Source organism: Drosophila bipectinata, chromosome 4 (genome assembly GCF_030179905.1).
Source record: "Drosophila bipectinata strain 14024-0381.07 chromosome 4, DbipHiC1v2, whole genome shotgun sequence".
NCBI lineage: Eukaryota > Metazoa > Arthropoda > Insecta > Diptera > Drosophilidae > Drosophila > Drosophila bipectinata.
Genome location: NC_091740.1, coordinates 12,432,870 through 12,453,111, shown reverse-complemented (window position 1 = coordinate 12,453,111; position 20,242 = coordinate 12,432,870). Strand labels below are relative to the sequence as shown.

The 20,242-nt window shown below is 38.0% G+C and overlaps 1 protein-coding gene across 3 annotated transcripts in view; it reads left to right on the top strand.

Annotated features, from left to right (window-relative positions):
* LOC122322090 (fibulin-1) overlaps positions 1–20,242 on the top strand; it is a 608,226-nt gene that overhangs the window by 126,721 nt on the left and 461,263 nt on the right. For all 3 annotated transcript variants that reach the window (XM_070282405.1, XM_043213493.2, XM_070282404.1), the window contains exon 3: positions 18,972–19,286. In XM_070282405.1, the coding sequence (XP_070138506.1) occupies positions 18,972–19,286 (315 nt within the window). The remainder of the gene's footprint in view (positions 1–18,971; positions 19,287–20,242) is intronic.

Here is a 20,242-nt window from a genome sequence, read left to right as displayed (position 1 = left end):
AAAAGTGGTGTACTTACTTGGAAAAACTTCGGAGCTAAAGATCTCCGGATTTAACCAAGTTTCTGTAAATGCTATTATATGGGATGCAAAGAAAGAACTATCAGAATATAGCTTGGGGAGTTTGCTACGTAGCCCCCTAGTATTCTGATAGGTAAGAGTTAATGAGGAAACTAGTTTTTTGGGTTAGTAGCCAAAGAAGAGGTAGAGGGTTGGACGGTGGTTCCCATATTGGGAAGTCTCACTCCCACTGGTTTTTTAACTTTTTTCTTCACGGAACTAAGCTGATGTTCTTGGACGAAAAGATTCTCTGGCCAAAAACTGGGAGAACAAATCGTCTTGAACATCAGCGCGGGCACACGAATCTTGAAAGAAGACGTGCGCCTTGTATAATTGTATTTAAATTTTTGTATGTCCTCCACCTTTATATCGGCTTTAGTTTTGGCTTTGATATAAGCCGAGATATCAATCTCTGAAGTATCAGGGGCAAGCCGAGAAACAAATATATGTTTCGATGGAGGAATCACCTGTAAGGGTTTTGGTGTCGCAGGTACAAGAACTGCAGCATCAGTCGGTGGCGGTGGTCCGGACTGTGGAATACCCTTTTGGGTGACCCTAATGGGGGTTTCGTTCCCTAGGACCTGTGGCATCACTTGAAGGGATGCCATGGCGGACATATCGGACAATTGCTCATTATCCCTGAGAAATTCTGACGAATTTTTCTCAGTTAAGGCCCTTGGGGTGGCCAGAGATATAAGCGGCTGCATTAGTGTCGGCTGAGCTGGCTGAGGCGGATCAGAAACAGCGGATTTCTTACGCTTAGGGGACTCATTTAGCAGCTGAAGGCCACTAAATTGAGTGTCAAGCGCACAGAGCTGGTCATTGATTTTACGAAAACCAGTGATCAGCTCTTTAAATCCATTTTTGGTCTGTCTCATGAACGACCTCATTTCGCCTTGCACAGCACGACAATTTTCGCAACAATAATGTATCCCAGACCTACGGGAAATGGCATCCGAAACTGATGCAGTGAAACCGGCACTCTTGGCGTGCACGACGTTTTCACATAACCAGCAATGGATACTAGGCTGGGATGTGGAAATTGTCTTGTTGCAAGACTTAATGGCACAGACCAGTTTAAATTCCATTTTATTTATTATTATTTTTTTTTTAATTTAATAAGACAAAAATTAATATTTAAAAAGTTAAAAAACACAATACCTTGAACCACTGTGCCAAACAAGAAGCCGAAGCGGGAGCTTTGAAAGAGTGCACAAGAGAAATGCAGAAAATATAGATAAGCCGGGGAAGAAGCAGAGCTGAGCTATGCTTGGAATAGAATTTAGACAAATTATTAATTCGATTCCAAATATACCAAAGCACTCGCGAAGCGATACGGTTTAGGCTTTAAGATTGTTATGATTCACAAGATTTAATTCACAAAGAATGTAAACACCGGTTTACCAATATTTATCAAAAACGCAGTGCGCACAAAAAAAACACGACCGTTCGCTTGAAAGAAAGAGAGGGAAGTGTCTTTCTTTTAAATCTTTTCCCTTAAATTTTTTATTTTTTTTATTTTATTTTTATTTATTTATTTATTAAAAATGATATGTAATTCTAGAGTCTATATTATTATAACTAAAAGTAAGGATAATTAAGCTTAAAAAGATTCCATAATTTTTTATTTAATTACATCTATGAATAGTTCCGGGGATAATAAATGGGACAATGAATTGTAATTTTTACAAATAACGCGAAATGGATCGAGTTCAGCAAAATAAGACCTAGAAATTGGTAACCAAAGGGGTCGGAAGTATCTAGTTAATCTATTAGGTACAGAAAACATTAATTTTTCAAGAAGTAATTTTGAGTCCACCTCTCCAAGAATAAGCACATGAATAAGCATAACCCCAGCACAAGTACGGCGCACATTTAATGGAAGTAGGTTTAAAAGTCTTAACCAGCAACGATACGACGGAAGGCAAGTGAAAGTATCCCAGCTTAAACTTTTTAATGAAAATAACAGAAGCTGCTTTTGGACAGATTCAATCCTTCTTAGATGAACCAAGTATTGCGGACTTCAAACGCACGAACAGTATTCGAAGATAAGACGAACCAAAGATACATATAGAGTTTTAGTTGTGAAAGGATCATCAAATTCTTTTGACCAACGTTTGATAAAAACTAACACACCCCTGGCTTTATTGACTGTCAATGATATATGTTCATTAAAAAACAACTTATTGTCAAAAAGGACTCTAAGATCATTAATAAGGAAAACACGATCTAAGACACTTTGGGAAGTTAAGTAAAAAGAGATGCCTTGAACACCACAGGAAGACTTTGTTGAGGTCTAATTGCAGGTGTCTATGAAGAAAATGGTCTGAAAAAGAATAACATAACTTGACATCATCAGCATACATAAATGTAGTAGCATAGTTTACAACACTAGGTAAATCATTAACAAAAAGAACAAACTGAAGAGGTCCTAAGTGACTACTTTGTGGGACACCAGATGAAACGCTTAAAATCTGGGATGAAATATTTTTAAACAAAACTCGCTGCATGTGGTTCGATGTGTACGATTTGTGGAGAAAACACCATAAGATACAGCTTATGAAGGAGAAGATGATGGTTCACAGAATCGAATAATTTGCTAAAATCAGTGTATACCACATAAATTTGCATGCGGTTCAGCAAACCTCTGTGAATGATCGAAGTGAATTAAAGTAGGTTAGTTGTGGTAGAGCGATGCTTGACAAAACCATGCTGTGAACTGATAATAATGATTTTACAAAAATGTTGCAGTTGGGAAGTAACCAGTTTCTCTAGCAGTTTGGGAATCCCAGATAGCTTAGCGATTCCCCGGTAGTTCTCAAGAAGTGCTTTCAAGCCTTTCTTATGAAGCAAAATAATAAATGATTCATTCCATCGCTTGGAAGGACATGCAAGCTCCAAGGATAAAGATCAGATAGTAAGAGGATAGCAAAGGACAGCTGAACAATGCCTTAGAACACAGCTAGGGACATTATTAGGACCAGCAGAGAATGATATCCTGATATAAAAATTTTGACAAGTAAATGTTGTTTTTTTTTTATTTTTGAAACTTGCCCAGATTTCGGTGGATGTTTTCGTTGCGAACATACTAAGGTGCCCTAGTGATAGTTCTCAAGATTTTTGGTTGTGCGCGCTGTATGATGTCTATGTTGCTGCTGCTTGCGTTCCCCCACAGCTGGGAGCCATACGTCCAGATTGGCTTTAGGACTGAATTGTACAGTAGTAACTTGTAGTCCAGGCACAGTGGCGATCGTGAGTTTATGATCCTGGCTGCTGGCTTTCAGTTTTAGGTGGAAATTCTTGCATTCGATGTGATTACGCCAGGTAAGTCGTCTATCAAGGTGGACGCCAAGGTACGTTACTTCGTTAGCTTGAGGGATCTGCATACCGTTTAAATAAAGCGGAGGGTATGTTTGTCTATTAAGAGTAAACGTTATATGCTTACATTTTTGTTCGTTTATTTTAATGCGCCAGTCGGACAGTCACCTTTCTACTATTATAAGATGATTAGCCAGTTTGGTTGTTACCTGCGTTGGGCATCTGGAGCGACTAAAGATAGCGGTATCGTCGGCGAACGTTGACGTTGTTAGTTGTGCGCCCGTAGAAATATCCGCAGTATACAAAACATATAGACACGGGCCGAGTGCGCTTCCTTATGGAACTCCAGCTTCGATGGTGTAGTCGCCCGAAGTAGCTGCGTTGCATCTCACTCTGAATACCCTATTGTAGAGGCATGATTCCAGTAGCTTGTGGGTGTATGTTGGCAAATACGTGTTAATTTTTTGCATGACTCCGATGAGCGAAACTCGGTTGAAAGCTTGTGATACGTCGAGGAAAATAGCAGTATACTCGCTGTTCGAAGGCTGAGCGTATTTCGGATGTTAATCTATTCACTTGTTCGATGGTTCCGTGGTTTCTTCGGAAGCCAAATTGGTGTGCCGGGATAATATTGCAAGCTTCTAGATGTGGTATTATGCGAGTTATCAAGCATTTTTCAAACAATTTAGACAAACAAGATAGAAGGCTATCATTATCATGATTTCTTCCACTTCTTTGGGAAATAGCCTAATCTTGGCTATGATTCCATTAATCTTGGCTATGATTCCATTAAATAGTTTGCAGACGACCTCTATAGCGCATTTTGGAAGTTCGATCAGCATCTTTGGGGTCAATAGGTCACCACCGGGAGCCTTTTTTGGTTTTAGCCCTCTTATGACTTTTTCGATTTCGTTCGGCCGGAATGAAGGTGCGGCTGGCTGAGGGGAGGACTCTGGCTGAATTTCTGGCAGGAGGAATGAATTTAAGGCTGGGTTTGGCTGGAAGACACTTTGGAGATGTGTGGCGAATGTTTCAGCTCGGTCTTCGTCGCTGCGAGCCCAGCATCCCGAAGAGTTTCTTATCGGGGTGGTCGTTTCAATTGGGGCGCTAAGATTTGGGTGGGCCCTCCACAGGGGGAACTTTGTACTAAATTTTATTTCTTATTGGGTTAAAATTCCATAAAAATATCCAACTTTTTAAAATTTTCATTATTTTGAAAGATATTCCACATCTGACGCTAAATTACCCAAATCGGCCACTGTTGTAAGCTCATGTAAATGTCAACATCAACAGCTAATTTCTTTGCAGGGGCGACATCTATCGAAATTTCTGGTGAATGATATGCAGTTGAAATTATTTAAGGATGTAGTCTCATGTGTGAGGTTGAAAAAATTGATTTTTTTTTTCACATATTTCGATAGTATTGTTTATTAAGAGTGTACTGTTAAAGTTTCAAATAAAAATATCAAATAATTACAGAGATACAGCCCATAATCGAGAGCGCGCCTACACCGAAAAGTATGAGTTTCTCGGTAGCGTCTAAACTTTAAACGCGTTTTTCTCGGAACTACATTTTTGTGTGCGGCGCAGGTGATTCACAAAATTCTATGGTACCGATATAGCTGAAATTTGGATATGTTGTTTTAAAAAGTAACACCTCTGTCCCGTACTAGAATCATTTATTTTTAATGAATAGTTTTTTTTTTATCATTAATTTAAGATAAATTTTTTACATTTTTTAAAATTTTTTTTTTGTGAGTTCGCCATTTTGTTGTTTATTAATGAAAATATTTCATTCTAGTACGGGACAGAGCCATAAGCTTACAAAACAACAATCTATTCTAATTTTTTGTTTCGGATGACTCTAGCAGTCGAAATCACCTGCGCCAGGGACCTACCTTTTTTTTTTATATGCATACTTTGGCATGCTATAAATTGTATTAAACTACACAAGAATAAATGAAACAAAATATTTTCAAATAGTTTATGATGCCTTTAAAAACATATGTGAAAATTGGAACGATCGCAATATTTTTTATTAAAAAAAAAATTTTTTTGAAATAACCTCTAAAAAGAAGGCCGGAACATGAGACTACATCCTTAAATTCTTCAACTTTCAAAAAATGATTTTTCGGCCAGAAAAAGTGGTCAAATTTCCTATAGTGCACTGATTTACAAGTTTACACAGATTACTTATAACATTTACCCCTTATAAACGTTTACCCCTTATAACATATTTAACTTTTGGCAGCCTGTATAACATTGACATAGCTCCTATAATTCCTTTAAATAATAAAAATAACTAAATTAAATAAAAAAAAAAAAAAAAACCAAAAGAGGATTTTAAATGCGTTTTTGTACCCCTGCAGAGGGTATTATGAATGATTTGGGTAAAAAGTGTGCAGCGCAGTGAAGGAGACATCTCCAAACCTATAAAGTATATATATTCTTGATCAGGATCACCTCCTGAGTTGATATGAGCATGTCCGTCTGTTCGTCTGTCTGTCTGTCTGTTTCTCCGCGAACTAGTCTCAGTTTTGAAGCTATCGTCTTGAAACTTTGCACACATCCTTCTTTCCTTTGCCCGCAGTATATAAGTCGGAACGACCCGGATCGGATATCCTATAGCTGCCATATAACTGATTGATCGCAAATGGTAAAACTTTGGTGTTTTTAGAGTTAGAGAGTTCTAACTTTTATTTTTGACAAAATAATTCGATATGCCAAATTTCATATCAGACTATATCTTATAATTGCCATGTATGACCCAACTTTCGTGGTTTTGAAGATAGAAAAGTGGAACTTGAAACAGATTCTATTTTTGGTCAGTTTATCCGACCAACCAAATTTCTTAACGATCGGTCGACTATATCTTGTAGCTGCCATATAACTGAACGATCGGAAATGGTTTTTGGTAGAAATACCTACATTGGTATTTTTGAAAATAGAAGTTTGGGACTTTTTTTTCCCAAAACCTCTTTTGCCCAAACCTTTTTTTTTTTGAACCTCTTTTGCCCAATTAGAAAGTATGGCCCGTATAGCCGTACAAATAATAGGTAAGAAAATATGTTAGAGAAAAACTAAGATTTTTTAAAATTTCTTTTCTAATGAGAAGTAATAGCATAAATAAAACAGATCAAATAAATGATTCTGACTATTACTTCCTCGAAACATTATATGACATTACAAAATATGACACAAAGGAAAATAAAATAGAAATTGAAAAAAGAAAAATAGATACAATATCTAAAATGGGTTTGGTAGATACAAAAGTTGTAATGATAATCGATATTATAATGTTGGCAAGCGTAATACTAAAATTGTATAAATTACACAACAAATGTTTGAAGAAAAAATTCCAGAGTCAAGCAAATGACCTGGACAAAATCTAATCAAAAAATCCAGCACAAACAAAAATTATTACACATAAATGTCAACACCTAAAATCTAAGAAAGTGAAATAACAGAAAATAAATATTAAAATATATTACGTAATTCTTTTTAAAAAGTATGGCTAAACTAAAGGCATGGAATGGAACAAATTGTACGAGGAGTTATCAATAATTAAAACTTATTTTGACAGATCGTACAAGTCGCTAACTCAGAATAGACCCATTCAAAAGAACACGGTTAGGAAGCACATTGAAATATTAGTAGAGTGCTTTAATGAAGCGCGAATGTTAATAAATGATCATAGGGAAAGATTAAATCAAGATCATTGGTCACAGGTATCGAAACTTTTGATACGACTACGATCTAATTTAATATTTGTTAAACAAAAGTTCAGTTTAGAAATATCGTTACCAACCGTTCTAAACACTCCAATAGCAGTTGACACTGCACCTGACTCGGAATCAACAGAAACGAACGAATCTAAGTCAGAAAAGCTTCCCAAAGTAGATCCCAAAATAGTAGATGAAGATTTAAATAATCTTGCTATTCCGGCGGTATACACTGATCTGGATAATTCTACAGATTCAGATACTTCGAGTGTAATAGAAAACAAAATAAGTAAATCCATCACAACGGCACAATCAAATATTGATTTTATTAATACAGCATCTAAGCTTATACCAGTTTTTGATGGTAAGGCTGAAAATTTAACAAGTTTCATTAATACAATCAATAAAAGGCGAGCACGAAGAATTAGCTGTTTCCATTATTAAAACAAAGCTAAATGGTGTCGCCAGGAATCTAATCGGTAATGAAACACTAATTACAGAGGTGATTGCCAGAATAAGAAGCAACGTCAAAGGCAAAACTGTTGAGGTATTATCAGTGAAGCTGATGAACCTACAGCAGCGCAATAAAACTGCTAACCAATACACACAAGAAATTGAGCAGATGACGAAAGCCTTAGAAGGTGCATAGTTGTATATCAGATGGTTTATCTTTAGAGCTAGCCAGGAATTATTCCATGCAGCATGCAGTCAAAGCAATGACTAAAAACTGCACAATCGATAAGGTAAAACTTATCATGCAAGCTGGCACATTCAGTACGATAAACGAAGCCGTTTCAAAATTTGTTAATAGTTGCACTGAAGCAACTGGGCAGTCAAACACTGTCCTATATTATAAGAATTATCCACAGCGCGGCTCAAATCGCGGACGTGGCAGTTATAGAGGTAGTTTTCGTGGTAATCACAATAACTACAATCACAATAACTACAACAACGGTAATTATAACAACAATTATCAGAATAACAATAGAGGGCGAGGCCCATATAGAGGAAACTATAGAGGCAGTGGTAACTCGAACCGAGGCCACAATAGCAATAACCAAGGCAATGTAAGAATGACCCAAAATAATAACCAAAACCCATCGGGAAACTCCCAAAACCCTTTAAATACTCAACAATAAAAGAAATCAGAGTTCACACCATTAATCTCAGCCAAAATATATTTGTTTAATTTTTTAATGTAGCTACTGGGAAAGAACTTATATTTTTAATTGACACAGGTGCAGACATTTCCATTTTAAAAGAAACTTCGGATAACTTCCAAAACATCCAAAATGATTACATCATAGACATAAAAGGCATAAGTCAAGAAATAATAAAATCCAAAGGTTTAGTTTCTGTAGAGATACAGACCACCAACTACATAATTCGACACGATTTTTATATTCTAAATTCACATTTCCCAGTTCCATGCGATGGAATAATAGGCATCGACTTTATCAAAAAATAAAACTGTCAATTAGACTTCAAGCCATCTGAAGATTGGCTTATAATTAGACTCAATAATTTAAAATTCCCAATTAAATTACCAATAGCTCATAGTTCTGGCAATAATTCAACACTTCTGCCAGCAAGATCCCAAGTTATTCGGAAAATTGAACTTAATTCAACAGCAGACAGTGTATTAATTCCAAATCAGGAAATTCAACATGGTATTTACGTTGCAAATACCATAGCAACATCCAATAATGCCTTCATAAGACTATTAAACACAACAAATACCGACCAAGTAATCAGTACAGATAACCTAACATATGAATCACTTTCGAACTACGATGTAGTCAACACAAATTCAGACAATAGAAAAAAATCCGTACTATCACAACTATCAAAAAACTTCCCTCCATAGTTCAAGTCTCAGCTTACTAGCCTTTGCACCCAGTATAGCGATATATTCGGATTGGAAACCGAATCAATAACCACAAATAATTTTTATAAACAGAAACTTAGATTAAAAGATGATGAACCAATTTTTATAAAGAACTATCGAAGCCCACATAGTCAGGTGAACGAAATACAAAAGCAAGTAGAAAAATTAATCTCAGACGGGATTGTCGAACCGTCAGTATCCGAATATAATAGCCCATTGTTACTTCTTCCTAAGAAATCATCCCCCGGATCAAATGTAAAGAAATAGCGATTAGTAATTGACTGCCGCCAGATTAATAAAAAATTACTATCTGATAAATTCCCATTACCTAGAATTGATACCTAACTTCATTTTCAACGAGCAACGGCTCATATCGCTTCACGCGATTACCCTTCGGATTAAAAATAGCTCCTAATTTGTTTCAGAGAATGATGACTATTGCGTTCTCTGGTCTAGAACCTTTTCAAGCGTTTCTTTATATGGATGACTTAATAGTAATCGGTTGTTCCGAAAAACATATGCTTAAAAACTAAACAGATGTTTTTGAGAAATGTAGGAAATTCAACCTAAAGCTACATCCAGAAAAATGTTCATTTTTTATGCATGAAGTGACTTTTCTAGGTCATAAATGCACTGATACAGGAATACTCTCAGATGACAAGAAATATGATGTCATTATGAACTACCCAGTTCCGCACGACGCGGACAGTGCTAGACGTTTCGTAGCATTCTGTAACTATTATAGACGTTTTATACAAAATTTCGCCGATTATTCACGGCACATAACAAGATTATGTAAAAAGAATGTTCCTTTTAAATGGGCGGATGAGTGTGAAAATGCATTTTGCCAAATGCCATTTTGTCGACATTTCATGATGATCCAATTCAAGAAGTTTATACTAGCATATCAAAAACTTTGGCCAAAGTAAAAAGACACTATTACTGGAAAAGCATGTCTAAAAATATAACTGAGTACGTAAGAAAATGTCAAAAATGCCAGAAATCCAAAATAACTAAACACACAAAGACCCCTTTAACAATTACAGACACACCAATAAATGCTTTCGAGAGAGTGATAGTGGACACTATTGAGCCACTGCCAAAATCAGAAAATGGCAATGAGTATGCAGTCACTTTAATTTGTGATTAAACTAAGTATTTAGTTCCCATACCTGTTTCGAATAAAAATGCAAATACTGACGCTAAAGCAATATTTGAATCATTTATCCTGAAGTACGGTCCAATGAACATGTTCATTACAGACATGGAAACAGAATATAAGAATTCTATTATAGACGATTTGTGCAAATATTTAAATATTGCAAATATTACATCCACAGCACACCACCACCAGACAGTTGGAACAATAGAAAGAAGTCATAGAACTTTCAGTGAATACATACGATCTTACATATCGGTTGATAAAACTGATTGGGACGTATGGCTTTAATATTTTGTCTTCTGTTTCAACACGACCCTCTCTATGGCACATACATATTTTCCATATGAGTTAGTATTCGGTAAAACAAGTAATTTGCCAAAACATTTTAATAGCATAGATAGTGTAGAAGCACTATATAATATAGATGACTATGCTAAGGACAGTAAGTATAGATTAGAAGTAGCCTATAAAAGAGCTAGAGTTATGCTAGAAGCAAATAAGAATAGAAATAAACTACTATACGATCATAAAGTAAGGGATATAGATATATCAGTAGGTGACAAAGTTTTATTAAAAAACGAGAAAGGCCATAAGTTAGATCCTAAATATACAGGTCCGTATATAGTAACGGAAATAGGAGATAGAGATAACATAGTAATAACAAATAATAAACATAAGAAACAAACAAACAAAGAAAATAAGGATAGTGATCCTAAATGCGTAGAGCCTTTTTTATAGTGGACTGTATATTTTATTGTTCTTGCTTGTTTTGCTGTCTTATTGGTACTAAAGTAAATTTGCAATGTTGCCATAGGTGCTGCTTGTTTCTAAAAGTAGTGAGTGCACATTGTTTTGATCTTAAGGCTAAAATATAGAGATGACAATATGAGCTAAACTTAATACCTAAACGATAGTTTCCAAACATCCCGGCCCACCCTGAAACACGGTTTCTGAATGAGGTAATTCTGCAATTTTCGTTATTGGCCGGGTCAATTCTCCTGATGCCATCTTGAGCCTTACTGCTCGTACGATATTGTCCTTTCCTAGGAAGGTTTCGATCACCCTCGCTAGGTGCCATGATGCCGGTGGTGTGTTGGACTCCTTGACGAGCACAACGCTGCTGATTTTGATGTTGGGTGTTGCCTTGGTCCACTTTGGTCTCTGTTGAAGACTAGTCAGGTACTCCTGGTGCCATTGTTTCCAGAAGCCTTGGTACATCGATTGTATACTCTGCCAGTATCCCAAACGGCCAACAGGAATGTGGCCAAGATCGGCCTTCGGGATCGTCGTAAATGGTCGCCCGATCAGGAAATGGGCTGGTGACAGATAGTTGCTATCTGTATCCGACGTGTAGCATAAGGTTCATGAGTTGACAACCGCACTGATCTGCGCCAGCAAGGTGCGCATTTGCTCATCGAACTGCTGATTCCCACTTTCCTCCCCAATGAGGAGCACAAGGTGGGATGAAGGTGTATACAATGGACCTTCGTCTGCTAGTGAGTTCGATACGTGATCCTTGCATTGTGTTGAGCTCAGTAGCTGCTGCATTTTATCCAGGGATCGCCTGGCTCCTATGAAATTTGTTCTGTTGTCGCTGTACATGCGTGTACATTTGCCTCGTATTGAGAAAAATCGTCTCAATGCCGCCAGAAATGTTTCCGTAGATAAGTCGGTGGCGAGTTCTAGATGGTTCGCCGACGTAACCATACATACGAATAGGCATATGTATCCCTTGCTGATGCGCGGCTTGCGCACCTTAGCGTCCTTCAGAAGAATTGGTCCTGCATAGTCGCATCCAGTGTTTACGAATGGCAGTGCTTGCGTTACACAGTGGTTCAGCCCATAGGCCAAAAATAAAAAAACCAACGTCCAACTTTTGACTTTAAGTGTACCAATTCTTATTTATAATTGGTCTAGCTATTTGAATTAATTCATCTTTTTGTTTTAATCTGTCTGTCCGCTTCAAGAATAGCATCGAAAGTGATAGCATGATATTTATTGTGAATTGCAGCGTAAGCAACGTGCAAGTGAAGCTCTCCGCATAAAATCTATTAAACATTTTTAAAACAAGTGTTTGTGCCATGGAAGTTATTAATATTTTAAAGAAAGGTATTAACTTTCTTTTTACAATAAAAAGTATATGTATGATTTGTTGTGTTTTGTGTAAATCATTGTTGTATTTAGTACATAATTGCGAACGTTCTTAGTTTGGCTTTTCTGTGTTTGGTTAGAGTTTTAGTTGTGATGGCACTCTTTGCCATTCACAAATCTTTTTGTATCATATTCTTAAGCATTTTAAGAATATAAGAAAGTTTAGTTCAAGTGCCGTAAGTTGCCGTGCGGCTTGCAAAATACAAAAAGGTAACCTAACCTTAATTTGAAAAAACCGTATATATATCGCAAGAATCAGATTTAGTTCGCCGATCCTTATGAAAATATCATAATATAACCAATCTTTTACAATAAAAAATCTAAAAAAAAGTCCCAAACTTCTATCTTCAAGAACACCGAAGTTGGTATTTCTACCAAAACCATAGGTTGGATCAACTGACCAAAAATAGAATGTGTACAAAGTTTCAACTGTCTATCTTAAAAAGCACAAAAGTTGGGTCATTACCGATCAAACATTTATATATCCTATAGCTGCCATAGGATATAGTCGGCTGATCCTTATGAAATTGGGTAGGTCGTATTATTTTGTCAAATATAGCATTCGTACAAAAACTGAACTCTCTAACTGTAAAAACACCAAAGTTATAGCATTTTCGATTAATCAGTTCATATAATATAGTTGCCCAATCTGGCTGATTTTAACATATTATTTTAGAATAAAAATGTAAATATTTTTTGCCAAGTTTCCAGTCCCTACCTCAACTAGAATTATTTTTGGCCGCTCTCTTCATACAAGCCGGACCACTGAGCGTTATACGTACGCTGGGTAGATCTGCCATACGTTGATGCATTGTATATTGTCTCAGTCGAAAGCGCGCCAAACAGTTGTGTGTGATTTTGCGTATCAGGTTCCGTGCGCCGAAAATCCAATATCGTTGCCGGACAATGACGAAGAGAGATGAGACTCCAGGATGCAGTTTGTCTCGGTGCTCATGTTCTATGATCAGGAAGGTTATCCGATGAGCCTATGGAAGCAAAATGGAATGTTTTGCCTCTGCCGACAACTGTGAGTGGTGGATTCGTCCTCCCACTCTGAGCAGGTTGTCCGTGTCGATGAACGGTGATAGCTTTACCAATTTTGATTGGTTTCCTAGAGGCTTGTTAGCGAGTAGTAGCTGGAAGTCCTGTTGAAAACCAGCTTGAGCGTGTTGCAGCGATCGAATTCTTGCAGACTTGATCTCGTCAAAGGTGAGAGAAGTTGATGTTTGTTTTGAAGACGGGCGTTTCATGCGATGAATGAATCGCATAACATAACCGAGCGTGTGTATAAGCTTCAGCCAAGATGAGTTGTGATTTCGAAGCTTATCCAAAGGATTGTCCGTCGTGACACTAACCTGCGCAGCAAGGGAGTTAGCTTTGATCTCACTTTGTATACGTTTGTCTGAAAGTGAAGAACAGTTTGTTCAACTTTACCAAAAATTGATCCTTGTCCCTCAGCCATGAAGGACCCTTCCACCACAATTGGAAGTCAATGAGCTCGGATGCACAATCCGCTGGCTTCGATTTTGAGTCCACATGCCGCCATGCATGCATAGGTATGGTTTCCAAGATCTGGGAAGTGCGGTTCCCAACAAACGTCTTTAGTAGGGCTAGTGAGTACGATAGCCATGATAGGACTATTGTGGAGTCGCTCCATGCGTAGATTGTCAAATCCTTGTGTTTTAATCCAGCCTTGATGGATTGCAAAAGTTGGTTCAGTAGAAGTGCACCGCACAGCTCCAGGCGTGGCAGAGATTGTTGTTTTAAAGGTGCCACCCTTGTTTTTACTGCAAGTATGGCTACCGAAATGGTTCCATCATCCTTAACCATTCGGCTGTACACTACGGCTGAGTATGCTTTCGTGGATGCGTCTGAAAATCCGTGCAATTCGATCTTGTCGCTGTCGCTCTCGACCAAGCGTGGTATCTGGAATTGTGGTAGGTTTTCTAAATCTGCTCGCCATTTAAGCCACTTGTCGTCCCAATTCAAATTCAACAGCCAGAGTTTTTGAAATAGTATTGATGTATTTTCCATTATCCACGATGTATTTTCCATTATCGTCTCGAGAGTGTGTGTTGAGAAAGTGTTTCTCGACCTGTTCGTCCTCAGGTTGAACTTCCGCCTTGCGATGAATGCTTTCCAGCTCCCAGAATCGTCTGAGAGTGGCGTCTATGTCGACTGTTGTTGTGAGGGCCATAGTGTTGCTCGTCCTGGGTGTAAACAGTGATGTGATCACCCATCCAAAAATTGATGAAATAGCGATTAGCTTGCCTTTGTTGTCAAATATCTTCCTCTCAGTAATAGCACTTCAAACATGCTCGCTGCCCAAAAGATTATCGATTGGGCCACTTGTGCTGAATTGTGAATCTGCTAGTTGTAGATCGTTGAAGACTTGTAGTGCAGACGCGTCGATGCTCTGCCTGTCCAATGATGAGGTAATCTTTCCAAGCACGTGAGCCTGGACTACCAGTTGATCCTCTGATATACGGGATTGGATGCGTAGGGTACTGCATCCCCTTTTTGTGTCTGCTTTAATCGATGAAATTCCAGTGACCAATATGCGGGATGGCGTACGAGCCAAACCAAGTGCGTGTATACAGCGTTCAGATACATATGACAGTTCTGAGTCTGTGTCCAAAAGGAGTCGGCATGCTACCAAATCCCCGTTAGCGTTTTGAACGTTGACCATAGCCGTGGGCAGGGTGCTTCTGTTCCATCCATTTGATTGTGTTGAACATACAATTGTGCCTTGTGCACATACAATTGCTGCGGAGCCTTCTATTTGTGCTATGTGACTAATAGTCACCGGTGAGATGTGTGCGTTGGGATCATCCTGATCCTCACTAGTTTAAACGATTGTACCAATTGCGTATTGCGATGCAACCTTGAAGATGCAATAGTGTATGGTGCTGAGCTTTACATTGTCTGCAGTTGAACGTTGATGTGCATCTTCTGACCCCATGACCAGGTTTCAGACAATTATAGCATAGAGATTTCTCCTTGGCAAACGAGATTCTCTGTCCTACAGACATACCCAAAAAATGTGGACATCCATACAGACGATGTTCTGTAGAATAGCATTTGCTGCACTTGTTTCCATCAAGCCCAACCAACGAATGTGTGACCTTCTTTGTTTTGTCACCAATAGAGGCTGCCGTTTTACCTCCAGTTGTTTCGCGTTTTCTAAGCTCCAGCTCCTCGCAACGCGCATCCAAGAATTTGAAGAATTCCTCTAGTGTGGGTGAGTCTGACCCCACACTGCGTTCGATCCACTTGCGTCGAGTATCTGCGTCCAGTTTTTCCAACGCCAGGTAGATGATCCAACAGTCTCGTCCTGTTTCCTCAATGGCATCCAAACCACGCATGATTTCGTTTGCGCCGTCTGACACCTTCCGCAAGGTTGCTGCATCAGACCTTGTTGTTGTTGGCAGCTTCATAAACTGCTCCATGAAAGAATTCACGATGTGCCGTGGACGATTATATCTTTCATTAAGTCGCTCCCACGCTGTGTTGTAAGCTGCATCCGTAAAACTTACATGACGCACCAAGTTTGCAGCTTCGACGATTATAGGAGATTTCAGATGATGAAATTTGTGCGTATTTGTCAATTTCGCATTGTTGTGAATTGTGCTCTCGTAAATATCTTTGAAAGCTCGCCACTCCAAGTAGTTGCCAGCAAACCGTTTTATTTGAATTTTAGGCAATTCGCTTTGAGTTGATGCCTCTACGATTTTTGCGGTACCTGAATTCGGCGCACTGACGTCACCTCTTGTAGGTCTTGGCAATTGCGCTGTGGCTCGATCTGCTGCCAACTGCTCGAACAATTGTTGTTGTTGTTTTAGCAAACTGATTATTGCGTCATTGTTGATTTGCAGCCCGTTGCTGCCGTTCTAGCTACTCACAGTGGATGGGCCAGGTCTTGTACCTCCTATCGCCGAAGGTAATGAATGCGCCCGTAGATACTTTCCCTCGTAGAAAGCGTTGTCAGGCTCCGGATCCACATAGCCATCTACTTCGTCTAGAACAGCTTTTTCATCACCAAATCGAATGAATTCTTTCCATGTTGTGTTGAGATGCTCCAGCCGCGAAGACACCTCCGCCAATGTGGCGTTTGATTGGTGCGCGTCCTCAGCCCAAGTCAAGCTCCGTGTGATATTGGCATTGAGTCTGGCGCGTCCCTTCACTAATGCTTTTAATTGATCCATTGAAGAACAATTACCGTGAGAACCAATGCACAGAAAACAACAAAAACACCCGGCTCGAAAGACCAAACAATGATCCTAAATGCGTAGAGCCTTTTTTATAGTGGACTGTATATTTTATTGTTCTTGCTTGTTTCGCTGTCTAATTGGTACTAAAGTAAATTTGCAATGTTGCCATAGGTGCTGCTTGTTTCTAAAAGTAGTGTGTGCACATTGTTTTGATCTTAAGGCTACAATATAGAGATGACAATATGAGCTAAACTTAATACCTAAGCGATAGTTTCCAAACAGATAAATTAAAAATCTTTATTTCATAAATTGCACTTATTATGGCCATACAAAGACACACATACATAGATAAATAAATACACATAACGAGGGATTGATTACGACCAAACTTTTAGCTCTGTCGCAAGAATGGAAACAATCCGCTCATTTTTGAGCGTTGCTGCCAAAAATGATATGTTTTTCGTCCAGTTTGACGTCTCGACAGCTTTTCTATACGGTGAATTGGACGACAAGGAGATTAACATGCAACAACCTGAGGGATACGAGCAAGGACCGGGGCTTGTTTGTAGATTGAAGAAGAGTCTCTACGGGCTTAAGCAAGGGCCAAGATGTTGGCAAGAACGCTTCGGAGGTTGCCTGCGGAAACACAATTTCAAAGTCAGCGAGGCAGATCCATGTCTCTACATCAGAGGAAGAAATGGCCAAAAGACTATACTCGTTGTTTACGTAGATGACGGACTCGCCGCAGCAACAGATACGGAAAATTTGGAAGAATTTTGGACGAGCTTAAATCAGAGTTCAAAATTGTGTCGAGCAAGGCTGAGTGCTTCTTGGGACTCGAAATCAAGAAACAAGAAAATGGACTAAAAATTAGTCAACAAGGATATGCCACAAGGATTTTGGAGCGATTCAGATTCTCGGATTGCATAGCTGTTTCAACCCCACTTCTCAAGAATTTGGAAATTACGACAGCAGGGAAAGAATCAGAGACGACTGCGTTCCCTTATCGCCAAGCCATCGGAGCTCTCATGTACCTCATGCTTGGAACTAGGCCAGACTTGGCTTTCAGCATCGGATTTTTTTCAAGAACGCTTGAAAATCCTGCAAAAGAAAACATTGCTCAATAGAAGAGGGTTTTCCGTTACATTTCCGGAACAATCAACGTCTGTTTCCGATAGTCTATCGGAATCATGTTTGCCTCAGGAACCATTTCATGGAAAAGTCAAAGGCAGGCTATGGTGGCCATTTCTAATACAGAGGCTGAGATCGTAGCAGCCAATGAAGCTGCAAAAGAAATAATTTGGCCCGAAACCCCGAATTCAATCGCAGGACCAAGCACATAGCCAACAAGCATTTATTTATCAGGGAAAGAATTGCTGAGGGAGAATTTGGGATCGAACAAATCCCGACTGAGGAACAATTCGCAGATATGATGACGAAGCCGATCCTCAATACTCGTCTCCGGTTTCTATGCAACAAGATTGGACTCTTCTGAAGGAGAAAAACACCATTTATTTTTTCTTTATACAGAGTCATAAAATTGTTAAGTTTGTCAATTGAATTGTTATTATTAAATTCTCACAAGGGAAAGTGTTGAAGATAAATTTTTCAAATTCAAAATTACCTGCCAAGTCAGAGGGCGCTTTAAATATCATATCGATAGTATCGAATCAAAAACAAAAAACAAAAGTTTGAGTTTCAAGAAATATCGTTTATTTACTGGCCTAAATAACTAAATAAGTAAAAGTTATAATACTTACTTAATAAAATATTTTTTTAAGGAATTTAAAAGTTACGGCTTGCTTAGAATATGTTTAAGTTAATAGTTGCTTATCTGTATTTCAGCAGGAATTCTATATTTGTGACCAGCTTATTCAGAATATTCCATTGGAAGTTTAACGATATATGTATTCCCATTGGCGTCATATAACTCAAATTGTATTAAAATTTATATTATAATTAACTGATTTACTAATAATTCCACACTAGGCCTCACAAAGAGCTTACAGCGCATTATATATAAGCTGAAGCAAGCGTTTAAACTTAGATATGGAATACGGATCAAAACGAAAGGGTATGTTTTTAAATTTTGTGAAAACCTGTATATAAATATAGGCAGACGACATCTAGATAAAATGGATATTCGTGTTAGGCCTACAGTTAAGATGCCTGGCTGAATTATGGTATCTTCTTAAATTGCGATTACAAATTTTATCAACAATGCGATTACAAAGATTTGGCTTAGTTAGGATAATGCCAGTTTGCATCGAAACTTGTCTATATTTGCCCTTTGTTTATAAACGTGTCAATATTTTTAAACCCTTGCAGAGAGTATGTGAAATTTTTTTAAAATTTTGCAAAAATTGTGTTAAAGGTGCCATTTCCGACCGTGTAAAGAATACATACTTTATACATGTAAATAATAATGCATATATATATATATTATTATTAAATATTCACAGACGACATTTGTGGAAAAATTCCTAATCTGTGCGCTCAGATATGCGAAAACACCTTTGATGCCTATAAATGTAAGTGTCATTTGGGTTATAAGTTGGATTCTAACAATGTTACGTGTTCACCGGATACCAACCAAACATGTCCTAGCGGATTCAATTTTGATGAGCTTAGAGAAAAATGCATTGACATCGATGAATGTAGGGAGCAAATTCATGAGTGTGGGACAAGTCAGTATTGCTACAATACTATAGGAAGCTATCACTGCCTAAATGTTAAAAATGCGGACTGCCATAACAGTGACCTAAATAATTGTGAAGGTGAGTTTGGATTACAAAATTATTTAAATAATTGTACCTACTTAATAAAATATTTTTCTATGGAATTTAAAAGTTACGGCTTGCTTCGAATATGTTTAAGTTAATAGTAGCATATCTATAGCATTTCATCAGAAATTCTTTATTTGTGGCCAGCTTATTCTCAACTTTTCATTAGAAGTGACACGCTATATCCTCATAGGCGCCATATAACCGAAATTGTGTTAAAATTCATATATTAAAAAATTTGTTTACTATTAATGCCACACCAGGCCTCACAAAAAGCATACATCGCATCATATATAAGCTTAAGCAAGCGTTTAAGTTTAAGTAAGCTTAAGTAAGCAAGCGTAACGTGAAGACATGCCATATGAGGATACCGAACTAACTACTATAGAATTTAAAAGGAAATTTTTGTAACACCAGATATACACGTGTAAGGTGCAACATTGATCCAGTGTTTGGAATCTAGAAATGGAATGCGGATCAAGACATATGTAGTCCGGCTATAGTTCTTCGCCTTTGGTGATGGAGGTATTGGTTTTACGAACTCTAGCACTTGTCCTACATTATTAAAAAACAAGAAAGGAAAGCTAACTTCGGGCGGAGCCGAAGTTTACATGCCCTTGCAGTTAAAACCTATATCCGGTCGCAAACATCGGATATAGTTGGCCGATCCTTATGGGAATATAAATATATAATCCAATTTATTACAATACAAAGTCTAAAAAAAGTCCCATACTTCTATCTTCAAACATACCAAAGTTTGTATTTTTACCAAAAACCATTTCCGATTATTAAGTTATATGTCAGCTATTAGATATAGTCGACCGATCGTTATTCCAGCTTTCTATCTCCAAAAACACGAATGTTGGGTCACTTCCGATCGTTCAGTTATATGGCAGCTATAGGATATAGTCAGCCGATCCGGGCCGTTCCCACTTATATACTGCGTGCAA